This window comes from Gymnodraco acuticeps, unplaced genomic scaffold, assembly GCF_902827175.1.
Source record: "Gymnodraco acuticeps unplaced genomic scaffold, fGymAcu1.1, whole genome shotgun sequence".
In the NCBI taxonomy this organism is placed as follows: Eukaryota; Metazoa; Chordata; class Actinopteri; order Perciformes; family Bathydraconidae; genus Gymnodraco; species Gymnodraco acuticeps.
In genome coordinates, this window is record NW_022990966.1 from 1,825,201 (window position 1) to 1,844,208 (window position 19,008).

Here is a 19,008-nt window from a genome sequence, read left to right on the forward strand (position 1 = left end):
TGACGTTTGGCCAAACAACAACAATTCGTTTGTGTGTGTAATGTTTAAAGATAATATAAACGTCTTCACAGCAGGTAGAGTACCTACTTAACGTCATTTCAAACTGAGACTTTAGTCAGTTTAAAAAAAAAATATCAACGGTTTAAAAAAAAAAGAAGAGAAACAACAGGGGTCCAAGCGAACTAACGTCTTCCTCATTTGCATAAATGTAACATTTCCCTGCCCTTGTTACGATTCGCTCAACTCCAATTATAAATGGGGGCGAACTTCGGCTTCAGTTGTCTGTACTAGACTCTGCTCTAATGTCGCGGGTAAACATAGTGGTGGCAAGTAAAGTAACTTCACTAAGGTAGGCTACTGTACTTAAATAAAAATGTTTGAGGTACTTTAAGAATTTAAATGTTCTGCTAGTTTACACTTATACTCAACTACATTTCAAGGCAAATATTGTACTTCTATAGTCCACTACATTCATTTACTTAGCACAGGGGTGGAGAACCTTTTTCCTCTCAAGGGCCATTTCAATTTTTTCAACATCCTCCGAGGGCCGTATAAATGATTGACCTCTGCTTAAAAATCACAGCACATTCATTTGGCCTTTCTTTCATGCTGTGCAAAGAAAAAGCAACCTCTTAATCCAGATATCTTGCCATGACTCGCGCATGCAGGCACGTGCACGGTTGTGGCATGACCACCAAACAGAAAGATATGGACACAAGATGTGTGCAAATGTATTTAGTTTCCTATCCATGGACATGATTTAAGTGGGGGGGACCTAACCTCCTCTAGGGGGGTCCGGGGGCTTGCTCCCCCGGGAAGATTTTTTTTAAAATATTGAAGTTGAAAGCATCAATCTGGTGCACTTTGGGAGCAAAAATGAAGAGATCTATGGAAACATCTCTCAACACCCATATGAAACAGAACTGTAAGCAGATTTACTTTTTCTTTATAGATATATTACAAAACACTCTCCTTTTAAACTGTATTCTTGTTTATTAATAACAACTTTTTTTTACTGTCATATAGTATTTTATACCTGTTTACTTTATTATCTTGTTTTATGATAACTATAATGATCATATAAAGATGTGCCTTTACCTCACTGGTTGGAGAAAAAGCTTCTTATATTCGTTAGCATAGCTAGCTAACCAGATGCTAATAACAACAAAGTTATTGACTGTATGATCAGAATGACAGATCGCCACTGGGCTTACAACTAAGACACAGCCACGCAAAAACTGCAGTATGTGTACGGACTTATGGGTACTGCAATTTTTTTGAAGTCCCGGAGCGGCGTTCTGGTGCTCTCCGTCAGCACTGCACCCCTGTCAGACGAGACATATACCACGTGATGACACGTTAGGCTCGTGTTGTGTTCAAGGACCATGACCGTTGCCAGGAAAAACAGGCACTCACTTGTTTAATTATTTAGCGGTCTAGATTTCTTTAATTTTTTTGCGTGTGTTTATAAATTACCTCGAGGGCCAAACCAAATGGTCTCGCGGGCCGTATACGGCCCGGGGGCCGGAGGTTCCCCACCCCTGATTTAGCAGATTCAGATTAATAGCAAATATAATTCATTTATAATGTATTTTTTTTTACCAGCAGCACATATTGTCCTTTTATTTTTCTGATTTTAAGAATATTTTGCTTCTAATAATGTATGTTCTTCAAGAAAAACACCATCAGTTCTCACAAAGATTAGAAAAGTTTGTTTTTAATAGAGACAACCCAGTAAGAAATGTATTATGACTCGTTACAAAAATAGTACGTTTTCTTTTCAATGTAATAGTACGAATGTAAAGCAATCAAATAGGAAAACCTAGAGAACAACGACCCAGTTTGCATTGTTTAAATCCTGCTGCTAAAAATATTTTATGCATGATACTAAAACATTAAAGGCACTTAAATTAACATTCATTTACTATATAAACTGTCACAACGTTCATACCTAGAAAACTTACAGCTGAAAAACTCTCTTTAGGTAGATTATGATTCAACGTAATCCCTGTTATCCAGCAATAGACCAATATAACAAACAGATGACATCAAAATTGGACGGAAAGCATTACATGAAATAATAGGACAATCAGAGACTAAATCTTGAACATGTTAAGATCAACCTTTAAATACCTCTTGAAAAACAAAAGCTTTGGGAAGCCTTCCCAAAACATACATATAAGTCAAAACATGAATATTTAAGCACATACGTACTAAACCAAGAAAAACATTGTTTAGGGTTACAGGACCTAAATCCTCCATTGGAGGGATGCTTTACGTTTCTGCATTAAAATAACCTCTTTTTTAAAATTAAATCTAAGGATTACACAGGAATAAAATGCCCTGATTTTACCTCAGTATCAATATATTTTCAATTGCTTTGATTTCTCTCTCTACAAAGAGCAGGATGCAGTGGCTCAAGGGCACTTCAGCAGGGGAGTTGTTTGGGGTAAGAATGAGACTTAAATCTATACCATAGGGTCCAGTCTTTCTAACCCCAAAAATGATTGTCCAGATTTCTTTGCAAAACAAAGCTCAAAGTAAAAGAACTAGGTAAACAAACTTTAGAAAACTGTATTGAAATCTAATTCAGGAAATATGTTCAAAGGACTCATCATTTCTATAACGGTAACAGTTAACATCTCCATTCAAGAGTACATCTGATGAAATTGTGTTTTTTCATCAATTATTTAGTAAATTATCCAACGAGAAAAACAATAATTGTTCATACACAACCGCATTTAAAGTCCTATTGGTGAGATAAGTAAATACTCCAAAACATAAAGGACTAATAATAAATGGTTGTAAATTATTTTCAGTGCTTTTCTTCATCTTTACTAAAAGAATAGCAAGTTAATGGGAGTATTATCAAGACAATATTTTGCGTGACAGACATGTTACAGCACACAAAACATATCAGTTGACTAAGTTAGTGGTAGTTAGTGTTTGACTATAGTTCAATCATCACAAAACCAAGATATTGTCCCAGTCTTTGTTTGACTACCTATATTTTGGTATTTATAACTACTGGTATGAAGAGCTGAAAGGGTTAGTCAATAATAATCTGCAACATGATGGTCACAAAAATAATCCTAGTTCCAGTTTCTGAAATATGAATATTTTTTAGCACTTTTTGGTCTTATATGATAATAAACCAAATATCTAATAAAGTATTTGAAAGACGTCATATTTTATTTAGGAGACGTAGGTATCTTTCTACCTTTTTAGACTGATCAATTAAACAACACATTTAGGATATAAACAATTAATTGTGCTTTTTTCCCCTGTGATTTCGGTTCTACCACCCATTATATAAACGTATACACAATCGTTCAACCATGCACCTGGTACCAAAGTAGGGTAAAATAAACCTGGCCAGTAACCCACCGAGGGGTAAGTGCAGCCAACAAGACTATACTATGTGACGCTTAGGTTTTAATCGAAGAATTTCAGGCAACCGTGGTGCTTTTATCCTGAGTTGTTTTAGCATTTTACAAAACCAGCTTGATTTATGGGAACAAAATAGGACCTTTGCCTTTCACAACCAAAATGTACCAGTAACTGGCTGCTGGCTGGCATAACATCCCACTGTGTGATCAATTCTGGACGGTTTAAAGTGCTAATGTTCTACCAGCAGACTGACAAGTGCTTCTTTGGATATAATTCGGACGGATTAGGACGGATGCAGAAGCTCCAACAGGGCTCCAACTGCTCCGAAGTAACCCTGAAATACACAAAAAAGAACATTGATTCAGAAATCATTACGCCCATAAAGCAAAAAAGTACATTTATAGTGAAATAAAGGGTTGAGTTATTTACCTCATGCTGCAGGAAGAGCGCCTTCAGTTGTCCTTTAGACCAGTAGTCCATGGCGTAGGCCAGCAGCTTCATAGAGAGGGTGTTCACTCTCAGGAAGTTTCCCACAAACACCACTCTCTCTATGTTCTTAATTAGGCAAGAGAATGGGGATAAAATATCTTGGTTAATAGGCAAGCTTATTTTATGAACACTGTTATGTTATCTACATGACAATCTCTGGCTTTGTTTCTCTGTTGAGGAAGTTACCATTTCTGCTCTGTAATCAGAAGCCCACACACTCTCTCCTCATTTTATATTAACTTAAAGCATTTTTATCTCATTTGTAAAGCAATTTATTTTACTCCAGATGAAGGGGGTGTATGTGAGACATGCTACTTTGATAGCAAAACAACTGGAACAATAGACACATCTGATTAATTATTGTTTGTGTTTTAAATACATGTTGATAATGCAGCGTACGTCCTCTACGCCTTCATAGCCCTGTACAATGCTGCTTGATCAAGACGTCACAAGGCAGCACCGTAAAGAGGCTGAACGCAAAGAGGAAAGCCCAGCAGGGACACTGGAGGAGAACTGATGTTTTCAGACATGTTCATCGAAAGTAAATCTTTCCCCTCTCCATTGTATCTTGACATTCGTCCATCCGACCTGAACTATTTTGCCATTCAAAACTCAGATGCAAATGAAATACTCTGCAGCATATACAGTGAATTAGCTACTAACCTCATTGAGAGCACACATCCTGGTGATGGAGCCGATGTTATTGGTGATGCTGACTAGTGTTGCTCTGGCCAGGTCCTCTTTGGACACCGTCTCCCTCTTCTCTTTGGACACCATGTTACCAAAACTATCAAATCAAAAGACAAGCATTATTTTAGATAAATAAAAATGCTAAAGTCTGTTCAAACTTTAACAAAGTTATACATCAAACAGTGAATCCCGAAAACAAGATTCAGAGCAAATATATATATTTTTTTTTTTGGGAGTAGGACCATCACAATTTCATATTGTGGCCAAAAGACAATGATATCAAGATGTCTGTGTGAGTGAAATGTGTCTTTACATTTGTGTTTTTTGTGCGTTCTGTCCATTTTTTGGTCAATTAATTGCGATAGAAAGTATAGTAAATGTAGCACTTTACTGGTTTCTGTTTTATTAAAGCAGAGACTGTGCTTTTGATTGATTTCACCAAAAATAGGCTTTTGACCTAGAGTAAAAAGCTGCTGTAAACCGCACCTTGAGGCTACAGCCCAGCCCGGCAGCCCAAACCTCTCATAGTCTCCTCCGTAGATGTCTCGGACCAGCTTGTCCACTTTGGTGCTCTCCCCTTCAGAGGCCATTGCTAGAGCTTCCTCGAAAGATGAGCAGCCAGTCAGCAGGCAACACAGACCCAGGAAGGTCCCACCACCGAGGCTGTGACACCATACAGATTAACAGGGGGAGAATCAAATTGTAAATGTGTATATTCTATAAATGTAAAATACACCAGTCTGGATTGTCTAGGGATTGTAAGGTCTCAATTTTAGTCTAAAATGTAGGGGAAAAGGGACATTTCTCACACAAAATCCAACTAACACAGAACTATTTTGTTTCAACTCACAAGCAAACAGTTAAGTGAAGGGAAGTTGTTGGGTGGCAGATGTCTAAAAAAATGCTGCAACTACACTTGGAATTATAAGTTAGGTTTTTCTTTGAAGACATTATCGTTGGAGTGAGCTAAAGGCGCTTTGAGGACTGAAAAAGTAACTTTGAGGAAGACACATTTCTACTGGGCCGGTAAGCCAAAACTAAGGTTTCCGAGTTATCCTACTGGGAATCTACACAGACACGTAATATTCAAGTTTTGCATTGAACTAGCAGCCACAGTACTTTGACATGAAGCAAGGGGAGGGGGAGTGCGCCATCTAGTGTCTCAATGTCATCTTTAATGAGTTGCACTCATCAGGAATTGTATGGTGTTTTTGTAATTAATTTTTCCTTCTCCCATCTTTTAATCCATGCAATTTTTCTCTCTTTATTGTTGTCTTACCTTACTTCTTTTTATTGTTATTACTTATATTTTAAGACATTTTTCACTATTTTCTTATTGATATAATAGTTGTACATTATTACTCCAACTAACAGTTGTTTTTGGCTGTCTGTTATAGATTTGGGTAATATGTGTGAATACAAAAATAAATGTGGTATTTGACTAAATTTCACATAATTATTATATGTATTTATATTAGCATACCCCTGCAGACCCTGTACACCCTCTAGGAATAGTTCATTTTTTGTATTTTTATGACTTTTGATCATTACCCCCCTGATGTTTAAAGGTCTTACATCTTCATGGCTGATAATTACCTGGTCCCTGTAACTCGTTTGTAGTTGGTCTCAGAGTAGACGGCCAGGATGCTGACCCCGGAGCCTATGTTGACCAGCAGCAGAGGATAGGGGTTCTCCAGTGTGTAGGGCTTCTGGATGCAGCGTTCTGGGTCAGTGGGGTTTTCAAAGTAGTAGCACTCCGAGGGTCCGCTGGACACCACCGAGTCGATGTACAAAACCCCCCGGATCAAACAGTCCAGCTCATCCAGCTTGTGAAGCTGCAGGTCCGCCATCTTTTATTTGAGAGGGTAAAAGAACATAGATAACATCACTGAGGGGGAGGTGGTCTGGAGAACACAGAGGAAGGTTTGACGCAGGGAGGAGGGAAAGCAGGAACCTTCACTAAAATTCAATTGAAATATGCCTCACCATTTTTATAAAAATACTTGAAGGAACCTTTAGTGCCACAATTCTGATTAATCTTAGTGTTATCACAGTTTAATTTGTCCTTATTAGAGAATTGATGTTTATCACAGTACTTACGGGAAAACAATGGTAGCCTAATGCTAAATTCATGAGGATATGCATGCTGTCTTTGTCCTTGTTATTAGTGCCAAAATTGCATTATATCTTTAAAAGTTGTATTTAGGTGCTCTTCATCAAATTCTGTTCAGTAAGAATCACACGCATTCCCATCACATGCTATAAATATGTTCAATATGACTTCACTATTTTCTCTCCTCTTTCCTTCCTGTCAATCTCCACAATTCAGCCTGTAAAAGCAAACAGGGGAGAACACCTGCATGGACCCACCGTGCGGAAATCCGCCTCAAACTTGTACGCCCCCCCTCCCGTGGCGCAGAGGGTGGTGTGGAGGCTGGAGAAGTGCTTGCTGCGGGCCATCTGCAGGAAGGCCGGCAGGTCATGCGTGGGGAAACGGATGAAGTGCAGGTTGCCTTTCCTGCCGCACAGCGTCAGGTCCTGCAGCTCCAGGTGCACGTCCCTAATGCCAGTTTTACCATAGGCAATGTTAGAGGTGAGGTAGCGCCTGATGCTCTTCAGGTTCTCCACCTCTTCCTGCTCCTCCTCTGCTGTGATGTCTTTGGGCTCAAAGTAGACCAGCTTCACCAGAGTGCCTCCAATGTCCATCCCAAACCAGGGAAATGCTGCATTATGTGAGATAATCAATGCAACAACAAAAAAAATCACTCACAATATTCATTTTATTTAACATTGCATAATATAATATCTTTCATATTTAAATGCTTATTGACAGTAGTCACAAATAGAGGTGATGTATGATTGTTGAACGACATAAGGAAAAGCAGCTTCATCCATAGAGGCAGAAGTACAGTGTGTACCGTGAACGCCATCTTGTTGCAAAATAGACCCTGGCTATTCACTGCCACTACACCTCAGATATTACATTGTACTACAAAGACTGTTGTCAGTTCTAAAATCTTCTCACCAATATCAACACATTTACAATACATTTTAAATACGCTTTATGTATATACGTCTTCATTTTAAATCTCAATTATTATTGACTGTCTTTTGTGGGCTACGCCTTTTAATGAATACGATGCAATCCCCAGTAAATACACTAAGCCCATGCTAGTAACGGTAACACCTACGCGGCCTTGTTTTCTTCACCGAGTCGCTCCGAAGCCTCGCCGTCGAGTTGGAGGTCTGCCGCTGGGATGTGGCTCTTCCTGCGGGCGATGCTGCCTCATTGTCGGGCTCATTTCTGAAACACCCGGGCATCTCCCTGTCGGACCGCGGCTGCTTCGTGGGCGTTTCGCCTTCGTCGATACTTTCATCGTCGCCTTGGTGGCCATTGGACGCCATCAAAATGACTAAATCACTACATACATACTGATGATAAATAAAACGATTAAATGTCAATGATTTATGTGGACAATGAAGTCTAGGCCCTAGCTAATTAGCTAGCTAAGTAGCTGTGTCGTTATAACGGCCGTGTGTACATGTCCTTTTTTATTCTCGCTGTCAAGCCGGGGGTGGGCGGGGTCGGACGTTTGATTGAAAGACGCCAGAACCAATCAGAATGCGAGTTAGCAAGTCAGTTCGCAAAAGGAGGCTGGTGTCACATTTGTCTTTAGTTTTTCACATTAAAAAAACAGATTTTGTTGTTTTTCAGAATGCATGAAAATCAAAACAAGCACCATATGTATAGCTATATTTTATTTTTTATATTTTATTTATATAGAAGCTCTCTTAATGTTGGTAGTTTATTATTTATGTATAATAATAACTGTTCTATGTGACATTAGTCCCAAAAAGTTATTGTGGACTTAAAATAAATCTGTGCTATTTTTTCTGTGAAATCAACATGCACACTCAACAAATATTTGTTTTATTTCAGGTTTATTGGTATAATTGCCAAGTGGGAATCCAGAGACAGTCTTTACATTGTTTTGATAAACCGTAAACTGAGATTACAATTGACATGTTTTCCATAGTGAATACATTTAAGCATCTTTGCAGCTCAAATACCCTGATAAAATGTGCAAAAACATGATTTATTTTCCCCCTAACATTTCTTATATTAACAATGCTATTTACAATAAAATCTCTTCTCAAACTTTATTTTTAAAATAGAGGAACAACTTTGGAAAAATAAATTCTCATCTCAAACATTTACACCAGATGATGGCCATGAAGCTTACAACTTTGTTTAAAACATTTTTGTGGTTATGCTAATTTCTTCTGAAGAATTTCTTCTTTCAGAGGCTTGTAAATCGTGTATTGGGACATGTTCCAAACTATAAGGCATATCTGGACGACATTGTTGTCTATTCTAATGACTGGGCTAGCCACATGTCTACCTTAAGAGAAGTTTTGAAATGCTTGTCGGCTGCATATTGCTTAACCTTGCCAAATGTGAGTTTGGAAAAGGTACCGTTCTCTACCTTGGTCAGCAGGTTGGTCGAGGGCAGGTGTGCCCTGCTGATTCAAAGATCAGGGCAATTGCCTCCCTCCCAGTGCCATCCACCAGGAGGGAACTTCGCCGCTTCCTAGGAATGGCAGGGTACTATCGCCGTTTCTGCAGGAACGTATCCTCGGTGGTGGCCCCACTCACTACGTTGACCAGTCCCTCAAAACCTTTCGTTTGGTCCGGTGAGTGTCAACAGTCATTTGAGAGCCTTAAAAGTAATCTGTGTTGCACTCCTGTTCTTTCTGCACCAGACTTTTCGAAGCCATTCAAGCTCAAGGTCGATGCCAGTGGAGTTGGGGCAGGGGCTGTTCTTCTACAAGAAGATGCACAGGCCATTGATCACCCCGTGAGTTACTTCTCCCGACATTTTACAGTAACAAACATCAGTTGAAGTACTCTACGATTGAAAAAGAAGCTTTAGCTCTATTGTTTGCCTTGCAGCACTTTGAGGTGTATCTTGGCTCCAGTGTAAAACCTATTTAGGTATACACTGATCACAATCCCCTAGTTTTTCTTGCAAGGATGTACAATCACAATCAACGCCTTATGCGTTCGTCATTGATTGTCCAGAACTACAACCTTGACATAAGCCATAAAAAGGGGTCCGATAACAGAAGAAATTACCCTAACCACAAAAGTGAACATTTAAAACCCAGTTAAATATGCAGCTAACAACATGATAGCTCAAGGTTAATACCTTCCATCTAATGATGTGTTGGCTCTCACGAAGTTGTGTGATTGGACTGGGTAAAGCTGGAAATGAATGTGCGTTTTGGGGAACATCAAGTCGTCTTAATCCCTGGCTCAAAAAGAAACAGGACGGGGCCATTAAAGAAAACTCACTTTGAAGCAGTGCCATCGTTTTTAAGCAGACATTGCTTTGGAATGTTTTTGACATCACATTTTCCTCAGATACATAATTGGATACCTTTATAATCTCTATATATGTACAAATAAATACACAGTGCACTAGCCATCGTTTACAGAGCACTCTTTTTTCCACAGTCAAGATCCAGTAGTTTAAGGTCCTTGGTACACTTATCTTCCCTGGATGATAGCCAACAGTCTTATCTTAAAAGTGCATCAGACACACAAATATGTATATAATTAATACACAGCACAAGTGTCTCTTTACAAACTTTGCGGCACATGAATAAATAATCTAAGAACCCATTTCCATGAAGTTCCCAAACTAGAATAAAAAGGGTAGATTTGGTTTTTGTTTACTAGGGCAAACTTCATTCAACAGTAAAATAATAATACATGGCCCAACTTAACAACATACTTGTAATTAATGACATGATCAAAGGTCTGGCAAGTCAGCTATTATTACTAAAGGTAATTATGACACAGCTGCCTAGCACCCTTTCAGTTCACTGACTACAATAAGGCACCATAACCTTGAGATCCTCTTTTAAAAAGCCTTAAAGCCTAAGCTTCCCCTCCTTTAAAAAGGTATTCAATCCACTTAATTCTTAAACCTCCACGCCATCACCAGGGCACAGGCGCCCACTCCTGCAGCTGTCAGAATGTACTTAGTATTATTCGATTTCTTCTCTGGATTCTGCAGCGTCTTCGGCTCTGGGGAGATATCAGCAGGTGTGGGCTCAGAAGGGAGGCAGTTCTCACCAGAGGGGGTGTTTACACTCAATACAGTATCACCAGTGTTGGTGGATACTGGTGGCGCAGGGGTGATCTCTTTGGCTGCGTCACCATTCATGATTTGAGCTCGTGGTATTGAGCTTTGGCCGTCTAGGTCAAGGATAGACGGCTCCTCGGATATATGCACGACATTCTCCAGCACTTGCATATCCAAACTCTCACAGGGAGACTCGTAGTGGTTTTCCTCCGGTTCGCTGTGGTTAGGAGCGATGCCGTTCTCCTGGCATGGCAGTGCGGTATTCACAGTGGTGGAGCATGCGGGGAGGAGGGAAGAGGTCACAGCTTCTGGTGCAGCATTGCTGATTTCCAGACGCTCACTATTCCCCGAATAGAGCTGCACCGGCTCTCTTTGTTCAGGGATAGCAGGGATAGCATCTTGTTGCGGGTGGATGCTGAGGAGTGGGCCAGGTTTGCTCAGACACACAGAGCTGTCATCACAGATAGAGGAGTCCGTCTCTGCAGCAACCGGCAGGGGGGAGGTGGCAGCTTCAGTTTCTGTCTGCGGGCTGCTTTCAATAACCTGCAGGAGACAATCATGTTACATGTCAATTTAGTTGTTGTTTTTTAAAATCTGTGTAGACAATATGTTCAAAGTTTAAATGAATGTATCCATCTCTGATTCACTGTTAAACAAAAACTCAACATCATAAGCTCCACAGAGGTAAGAAATGATTGAAGGCCTTGTATACAATTCCTCTCATTTGTATTAAAATGCTGCCGACAAAATGTAGCTTTTCACGTATCACTTTTACATTATGAATACTTTTCTGCAAACATTTAACATAACACCTATTTATTACGGCAGGAATGGGAAATAGCAACAATTGCAACACTTATTCAATAAAAGGTTCACATAAATCTGCAGAAAATTATATTGAATTCCCTTTAGCAAAATGCTCTGAAGTCCCCTCTTGTAAACAGTTACGCAGTGTACTGTATATGTCTTGGGCTTTTATTGTGAAGGATCTGGTATGTGCTGCCTTTTTCAATGTTGAAAGGAACAATAAAGTTTGCAGCCTTGTAATCTGTAACACACAACGTGATTGGTCGATGCCTTTATAGTAAAGCTCAAATAATGCAACCTTGTTCCATAAACAAATTACGTCATACTTTACCTACATACTTTTTAAAAAAAAAATCATTTATTTTGGTATTCACCTGTGTCGCAGGCGGCTCAGACGTCTCTTCAGGCAGCAGGACAGGAGCAGGTTTCATGTCCACAGGGGGGGTGGTGTCCTGGACCGGAGGCCTCTCTGGGGTTAAAGTGAGGAAAGAGGATCCATCGGTCACATCCGAGTTCATCTGAGATGGAGAGGGACTCTGTGGAGGACTGATCTCCGTGGAGGTTGTTGTTCTTGTTTCGACAGGATCTTGCATGGATGGAGTTTCTGTTTCCAGCTCCTCAGCAGGTGGTTGCGGAGGGGCCACAGTGTCGATCAATACCTCGCTGTTTCCTGCGCTCACCTGATCGGGGATAGCAGCATCATCACCGGAGACATCCTCGATGTCGGATTCACAGTTTTCCACCGGCTCCTGGTGAGAGTTGCTCTCAGGAGGAGGGGTTGATGGAGGGGGTTCCACTTCACCCTGAGTTGGCTGTGGAGGGGAAACCACCTCAGGAACTTTGGCTTCTGCACTCGGGGGGGCTTGTGGCTGCACAGGGATTTCCAGAGAGGGTGAGGCCTGGGCAAGTGGCTCTGCAGGAGCTGGTGCTTCAGCTGGCAGAGCAGCAGCAGCAGCAGCCTGACTGTTTGCACCGCTCTCTGTGGTGGACAGATGACTGGCAGATGGTGCTGGATGCACGTGTGCCCTGACGACAGCTGTTGGAGGAGGGCTGGGGTTGGAATCTAGGCCAAAGAAAATTATGACGTAATCAAATCCATTTTGAATCCTTTTTCAAATACACAATATCATAGCCCAGGACACTCAATGACAGACTCGTATTATCTCTTATAGACACTGTGTGTTGCATTTGATGATACACATCTATCCTGCACATTTCTGGCCCCTGCATGAACAGTTCACAGCTTTATACACTATTTTTACAGTTGAAGCAAAACAGCGACCATCAAAGATAACTCTGTAGTTGTGTAGGACTGAAATAAACCTCTTAAATTCTCAGGGTAAGATTTACTGTATTGGCTGTATAAGATATACGGTACATCTAATGCTTAAAGATGCCCCTTGGCTGTAGTAATATCTTTTGAACTCACAACTTCTCGTCGATAATTGCATAACTCCACACATTAAAACAAAGGAGATGGAAATTGATTTTAGAATAGCACAATCGCCCAACCCTACTCTTTTATTAAATAGTGAGCCCATTCAATGTGTCACTGAGTACAAGTATCTTGGTGTCGTGCTCAACAAAGAATGTTTTTTTTACGTAAATTATTGTCTTTTAATGTCGGCAACAGAATGGTGAAGATGTTTTATCATGCTTTTATCGAAAGTGTGCTCTCCTTCGGCATTATATGCTGGTTCGGCAACGCAACTGAGGCACAGAAAAAGTCGGTCAGGAGGGCCATAACATTGTCCAGTAAATTGACAGGAATCTCATTTGCTAATATAGAATGCTTATATAAGGACAGAGTTTTAAAACTGGCACACAATATTGTGAGTGACCTGAGGCACCCTCTTGCCTCTTACTTTGAACTGTTGCCATCCGGGCAGAGATATCGTGCCCCTTATTTCAAAAAGAACAGATCTAGGCTGTCTTTCGTCCCACAAGCCATCAAACTCCTGAATAAATGATGGCTAGGACGCACTGTTTACCCAGCTGGTCTGGCCCTGTCCCCCTATTTTGCAAATGAGGGCCTAGGCCCCTTGTCATGTCTGCCGATATCTGGTTTTCTTATGTCTGTTTGTTTTATCTGTGTCTATGTTGTTGTCAGTGATGTATTGTCTTAACTTTTTTAAATGCCTCTGTGATGTGCTGCAACCCATTTTCCCCTTGGAGACTAATAAACGAATACTACTACTACTACTAATACACAGTTCTAGGTACTTGACTTAAAGACTTACTGCTGGTGCCTCGCAGAGTGTCGTATTCTGTTCTAATCCCAGCTGCTAAAATTGGCTGCTCACACGCCTCGAGTGCTTCGATTAACTGCTCGGGCCAGTTTTCTCTTCTCTTCAGACAGTCCAGCAGAAGCACCATGCCGTCATAGTTCCCACGAACCTCTCTTTTTGCCTCAATGTTTTCCTAAAATTTAGATTACATAAAAAAAAAACACATACATCAATTAATCAGCTTCTTGTTGGTGACTTGCTGATAATATTCTGAGAAGTTTATTATTCACAAAGAAATATTCCTGTCATTAATGATATTAAAATCTATCAATATCCCTGTCAATATCCCATCCTACAATAAACAAATGTAAACATCCTTTTCAATGCCAATTAAAAACATTTGACGACCATATTTTGGAGATTTGATCCCTCACAGCTCTAGCGTCAGTTCAAACTTACCCTGTCGTGAGAAGTCAAGCAAGGCAGGTGGATCATTACTTCTCTCACTTTCACCCTGCTCACAATGGTCGGCATATTCCGCCGCAGATACCCATTGTACAGCTTGTCACTGGCAAATGACATCTGTGAAATTAGAAAATAGAAAAAAGACAAAGAGATAGTAAAGACTTCAATTTCCATCTTTTTCCCCCTCTAAAGTCCCACGCCTTTTCTTTACATTGCAATTTTGCAAGGTTGTACTTCAGTTGGCAAGGCATATGTATGACATGTGAAAGTACCCAAAAAAAGTCTTAGGAAATCTTTTTTGTCTGCAATGATTTCATGCACACTTACAGTACAGGGTTTTTACTCGATGAAACCGAAAGTGAAAGTGGAGATCAGCCACCCTGCAGCATTAGTGGTAAAAAGAAAAATTCCCTTACAGTTCACGGGAAACATAAAAACTCTGCTTCCTTTCGTTTCAGTGGGAGGACAGCAGTCCCTATTCTCAAGGTTGCAGCTGTCTGCAGTACTACTGTAAGAAGTTGCACAGGCCCTGACTAGTCACTGATTAATCACCCTTGGTCCAAATATCAAACTTCAAATGTGCAGCGTAGTCTTCTCAAAAGTCACCATGTCCTTTTCAGGGTCAAATCAAGCTGTCTGTGTCCGATACACCATAAAACCTTCACTTTGTTGGTATATAAACAGTCAGCTGAACTAATCTGTTGACAGGTTCAAGTCATGGGGAACGTTTTCACAGGATTATCTGTTCATCTCTGGCCAGGTCAAACAGAGCAGTACGTTCAAGTTTAGTGTAAACGTGGGAGAGCAGCAGCAGTCTGGAATAAATGTCACAGGAAGGAACCAAAGAGCAAAGTCTTTCTCCCTGTATCATTAGCCCTCATAGGCCAGGGTTTACCTGACACACACACAAACACACAGTTGACTGTCTTTAAATGCCATTACCGTTGTGTTCAGGCCTTACTGTAAATGGAATATTACAGGCATCTAAGTGTAAACTGATGAGAGATTGCAGATTAACAAGGAAGGTGGTGTGAGAGAAGAAAAGAAAGCACCTTGACAGGAGGGTGAGTTATGCTAAGCTGAGCCCAATGAATGACCTCTAACCATACTGGCAGGACATGACAGGCACTTTACTTGGCAGTATCTTTGCCTTCCCAAGACGGTGGGTCACATTTCATGCATTAAGCGACCTTGGGTATCATGAAAGGCGCTATAGAAATCCAAGTTATTATTATAGAACGTTTTATTTGAGTCTGACAAAGCTTGCAAGTAGGGAAAAACTAACAAGAGTGACAAAAAGTGAGAGCAGATATATTAGATCTACATATTGGCATGAGGAACAAATGACTATGCAAGATCAAGGGATTAAAAAGCTGCACACTTACAACAATGACCATAGTGACATAGTGGTATGCCGGTTATAACTGAAACATCATGAACATTTGTTTTGTTAAATGTCTACATAAGAAGATTGAGAGTGATTAAAAGGGCAGCTAACATGAAACAAGGATGGTTGTGACTTATATCTGGTTTATAAAATGACAAATATATGGTGAAAATGTTTTATCAAGCCTTTTTTTAATATGGAATCTGATTAACAATATTGCTAAGAATTAAAAGCGCCTTTACAAAAACAACGAGGAAGACAGTGACTTATATCTGCCTGTAAAATATTGAGATGTATTGCGACAGATATATTTTAACGCCTATTTATGGGTGAGACAATTGACTAAGAAGATTAGAAATAATTAAAAGAGCCTGTACACAAACCAAAAGGATGAAGTGACTGATATCTGCCTTTAAATAACTACAATATAGTGTAATATATACTTTGTCAGGCATGTATTTGGATTAAAGCACGTGACTTAACAATTGGAGAGGAAATATATAGACTGTGCATAAAACTGGCAGGACGTTAAAGACTAAAATATGCCTGTAAAATATTGATATATTTCGTGAAATATACTTTATCAGCGGTATTTAGTGGTAAAACAAAGGACTAAGAAGATTACAAATAAAAATAAAGAGCCTTTGCTCAAACAGGAACGATTAGAGACAGATTCCTGCCTGTTTATTACTGAAATATGTCGTGAAATATACTCTTTTAACCTTTTTATGGATAAAACAGTTAACTAAAAAGATTAGATAGACAAAGAACCTGCCTGAACAACAACAAAAATGACCATTAGGGACAAATGTTTGCCTGTAATACATAAAATATCGTGCAATTAAGATAGCAACATGAATTAACGGTAGCATTTAAAAGTTGGCAGCTGATTAATACGACACAACCAAACTGATGTCACTGATGTTTCCTGAGTTAACTTTATTGACATTAATTAAACAACATTTACACGGAATTAAACATTACATTCAGTTTAATTAATCGTAATAAAGTGCTCACCTTTCTAGTTGTGGTGCTCGGCAGTATGTGACTCCCTCGCAAAAACTATTCCTGCTCTCACACTAAAAACTGCGTTGTCTCCTTCACACACATCTGCGCAGAGGTTACCCTCGAACTCCCCGTTATCGATTCCTATTGGACAAGAGCACCGTCGATCAAAGAATGGACCAATAGGATTGAGGTCAAACTGTAGAGAAGGCGGGGCGTGCTTAATCTTGACCGTGATGTGCGGGGATGACCGCAGAATTGGATTGGATTTCTGGTTGACATCTGTCTTTAATCCCTGATCCTGATCCTAATCCTCACACTCTCTCACACACACACACACACACACACACACACACACACACACACACACACACACACACACACACACACACACACACACACACACACACACACACACACACACACACACACACACACACACACACACACACACACACACACACACACACACACACACACACACACACACACACACACACACACACACACACACACACACACACACACACACACACACACACACACACACACACACACACACACACACACACAGCTCAATTAATCGTATTTTAATCGCAATTACGATTTTGGCTTGCAACGATTATGAAAACAACATAGGCTAATCGAAATAAAACGATTATTTTTTTATATTGGTTTTTCAGTTGAATTATACTTAAAATTCAGGGTAATCAACTGTTAAATACATACATTTCACAAAAATAGGATTAGTTCATTTGTATTTCAAAATTGTAATAAAGCTGGTATTCAACAACAGGCAATCCAGTGCATTAAAGCAGGCAGTGGTGAAATGTTAGTCTAGCACAGAAAATGCTGTGCCTACCTTTTTGCGTTCAAAATGTTGAAATATGTCTTGTGCTATATCTGCTATTAAATTGATAAAGTAACCACATCTACATAAAACTTGATACACAATAAACTACATTAAAAGGAGCACCAGTTACTTGATGGTGAGGACTACATCAATGTAAAATAAATGGATATGTTTGTTTTTTGTTTACTAGGGCAAACTTCATTCAACGGTAAAATAATAATACACGGCCCAACTTAACAACATACTTGTAATTAATGACATTACATTACATTACATTGCATTTAGCTGACGCTTTTATCCAAAGCGACTTACAATAAGTACATTCGACCAGGAAGACACAACCTTGAAGAAAACAGAATCATATAAGTACATCAGGTTTCATAGAGCCAAACATTTCAAGTGCTACTCAACTGGCTTTAGATAAGCCAGTCCTTTATTAGTATATAAGTGCTTTGTTAATAAATCTATCGCTCGAAGTGGAGTCGAAAGAGATGAGTTTTCAGTTTGCGCCGGAAGATGTGCAAGCTATCTGCTGTCCTGATGTCAATGGGGAGCTCATTCCACCATCTTGGAGCCAGGATAGCAAACCCACGTGTTTTTGCTGATGGGAACTTGGGTCCCCCTCGCAGCGAGGGTGCAGCGAGTCGTTTGGCTGATGCAGAGCGTAGTGCACGCGCTGGGGTGTACGGTTTAACCATGTCCTGGATGTACGAAGGGCCAGATCCCTTCGCAGCATGGTAAGCAAGTACCAGTGTCTTGAAGTGGATTCTAGCAGTTACCGGAAGCCAGTGAAGGGAGCGGAGGAGCGGAGTGGTGTGGGAAAATTTAGGAAGGTTGCAGAGGTCGGATGGCACATGCAGGTAGACCAGCCAGGAGGGAGTTGCAGTAGTCTAGGCGTGAGATGACGAGAGCCTGGACCAGAACCTGCGTCGCTTTCTGTGTCAGCTGGGGACGTATCTTCCTGATGTTGTAAAGCGTGTATCTGCAGCAACGGGTTGTAGCAGCGATGTTTGCAGTAAAGGACAGGTTGTTATCTAGGGTCACACCCAGATTCCTTGCAGTCTGAGTCGGGGAAACAACTGAGGTGCCGATGTTGATTGTTAGGTCAAGAGTGGGACAATCTTTTCCCGGAAGGAAGAGCAGCTCAGTCTTGTCAAGGTTGAGCTTGAGGTGATGAGCAGACATCCACTGAGAGATGTCAGCTAGACAAGCAGAGATGCGTGTGACGACCTGGGTCTCTGAGCGGGGAAAGGACAGAATTAATTGGGTGTCGTCAGCGTAGCAGTGGTATGAAAAACCATGCGGGCTAATGACTGATCCGAGCGAGTTTGTGTACAGGGAGAAGAGGAGGGGACCAAGAACAGAGCCCTGAGGGACCCCTGTAGTTAATTGACAAGGGTCGGACTCAGACCCTCTCCAAGTCACCCTGTAGGTACGGTCTTTGAGGTATGAGGTGAGGAGGGAAAGTGCAGAGCCTGAAACTCCAAGTTTTTGGAGAGTGCGAAGGAGGATCTGATGATTCACCGTGTCAAATGCAGCAGA

At 40.5% G+C, this 19,008-nt stretch overlaps 2 protein-coding genes across 3 annotated transcripts; both read right to left on the bottom strand.

The window, feature by feature from the left end:
- Positions 1-1,697: 1,697 nt before the first annotated feature.
- Positions 1,698-8,146, bottom strand: pank2 (pantothenate kinase 2). Of its 2 annotated transcripts, none has more exons than XM_034235470.1 (7): positions 7,761-8,146; positions 6,940-7,292; positions 6,166-6,419; positions 5,089-5,232; positions 4,543-4,666; positions 3,820-3,945; positions 1,698-3,724 (listed from the first exon to the last, which is right to left on the bottom strand). In XM_034235470.1, exons 1-7 carry the CDS (start codon positions 7,972-7,974, stop codon positions 3,674-3,676), a joined length of 1,266 nt encoding a protein of 421 aa, XP_034091361.1. In that variant the 5' UTR covers positions 7,975-8,146; the 3' UTR covers positions 1,698-3,673. The 2 variants fall into 2 exon arrangements, with proteins under 2 accessions (XP_034091361.1, XP_034091360.1); XM_034235469.1 differs by having other exon boundaries at positions 5,056-5,232.
- A 338-nt stretch (positions 8,147-8,484) lies between these two features.
- Positions 8,485-16,964, bottom strand: LOC117558876 (cell surface glycoprotein 1-like). The gene is made up of 5 exons (XM_034235348.1): positions 16,626-16,964; positions 14,216-14,338; positions 13,769-13,949; positions 11,903-12,591; positions 8,485-11,264 (listed from the first exon to the last, which is right to left on the bottom strand). The coding sequence occupies exons 2-5, from the start codon at positions 14,336-14,338 to the stop codon at positions 10,551-10,553; spliced, it is 1,707 nt and encodes a 568-aa protein (XP_034091239.1). The 5' UTR covers positions 16,626-16,964; the 3' UTR covers positions 8,485-10,550.
- Positions 16,965-19,008: the final 2,044 nt, after the last annotated feature.

Coding starts and splice junctions, on each gene's coding strand:
- pank2 (XM_034235469.1), bottom strand. CDS start 7,974: ATGGCGTCCAATGGCCACCAAGGCGACGATGAAAGTATCGACGAAGGC. Junction 7,293..7,760: donor GGTGAAGAAAACAAGGCCGC/GTAGGTGTTACC, acceptor CACATAATGCAG/CATTTCCCTGGTTTGGGATG. Junction 4,667..5,055: donor GGCTGGGCTGTAGCCTCAAG/GTGCGGTTTACA, acceptor TTGATTTGATAG/TTTTGGTAACATGGTGTCCA.
- LOC117558876 (XM_034235348.1), bottom strand. CDS start 14,338: ATGTCATTTGCCAGTGACAAGCTGTACAATGGGTATCTGCGGCGGAAT. Junction 13,950..14,215: donor GCTTGACTTCTCACGACAGG/GTAAGTTTGAAC, acceptor TCTAAATTTTAG/GAAAACATTGAGGCAAAAAG. Junction 12,592..13,768: donor CACTCTGCGAGGCACCAGCA/GTAAGTCTTTAA, acceptor TCTTTGGCCTAG/ATTCCAACCCCAGCCCTCCT.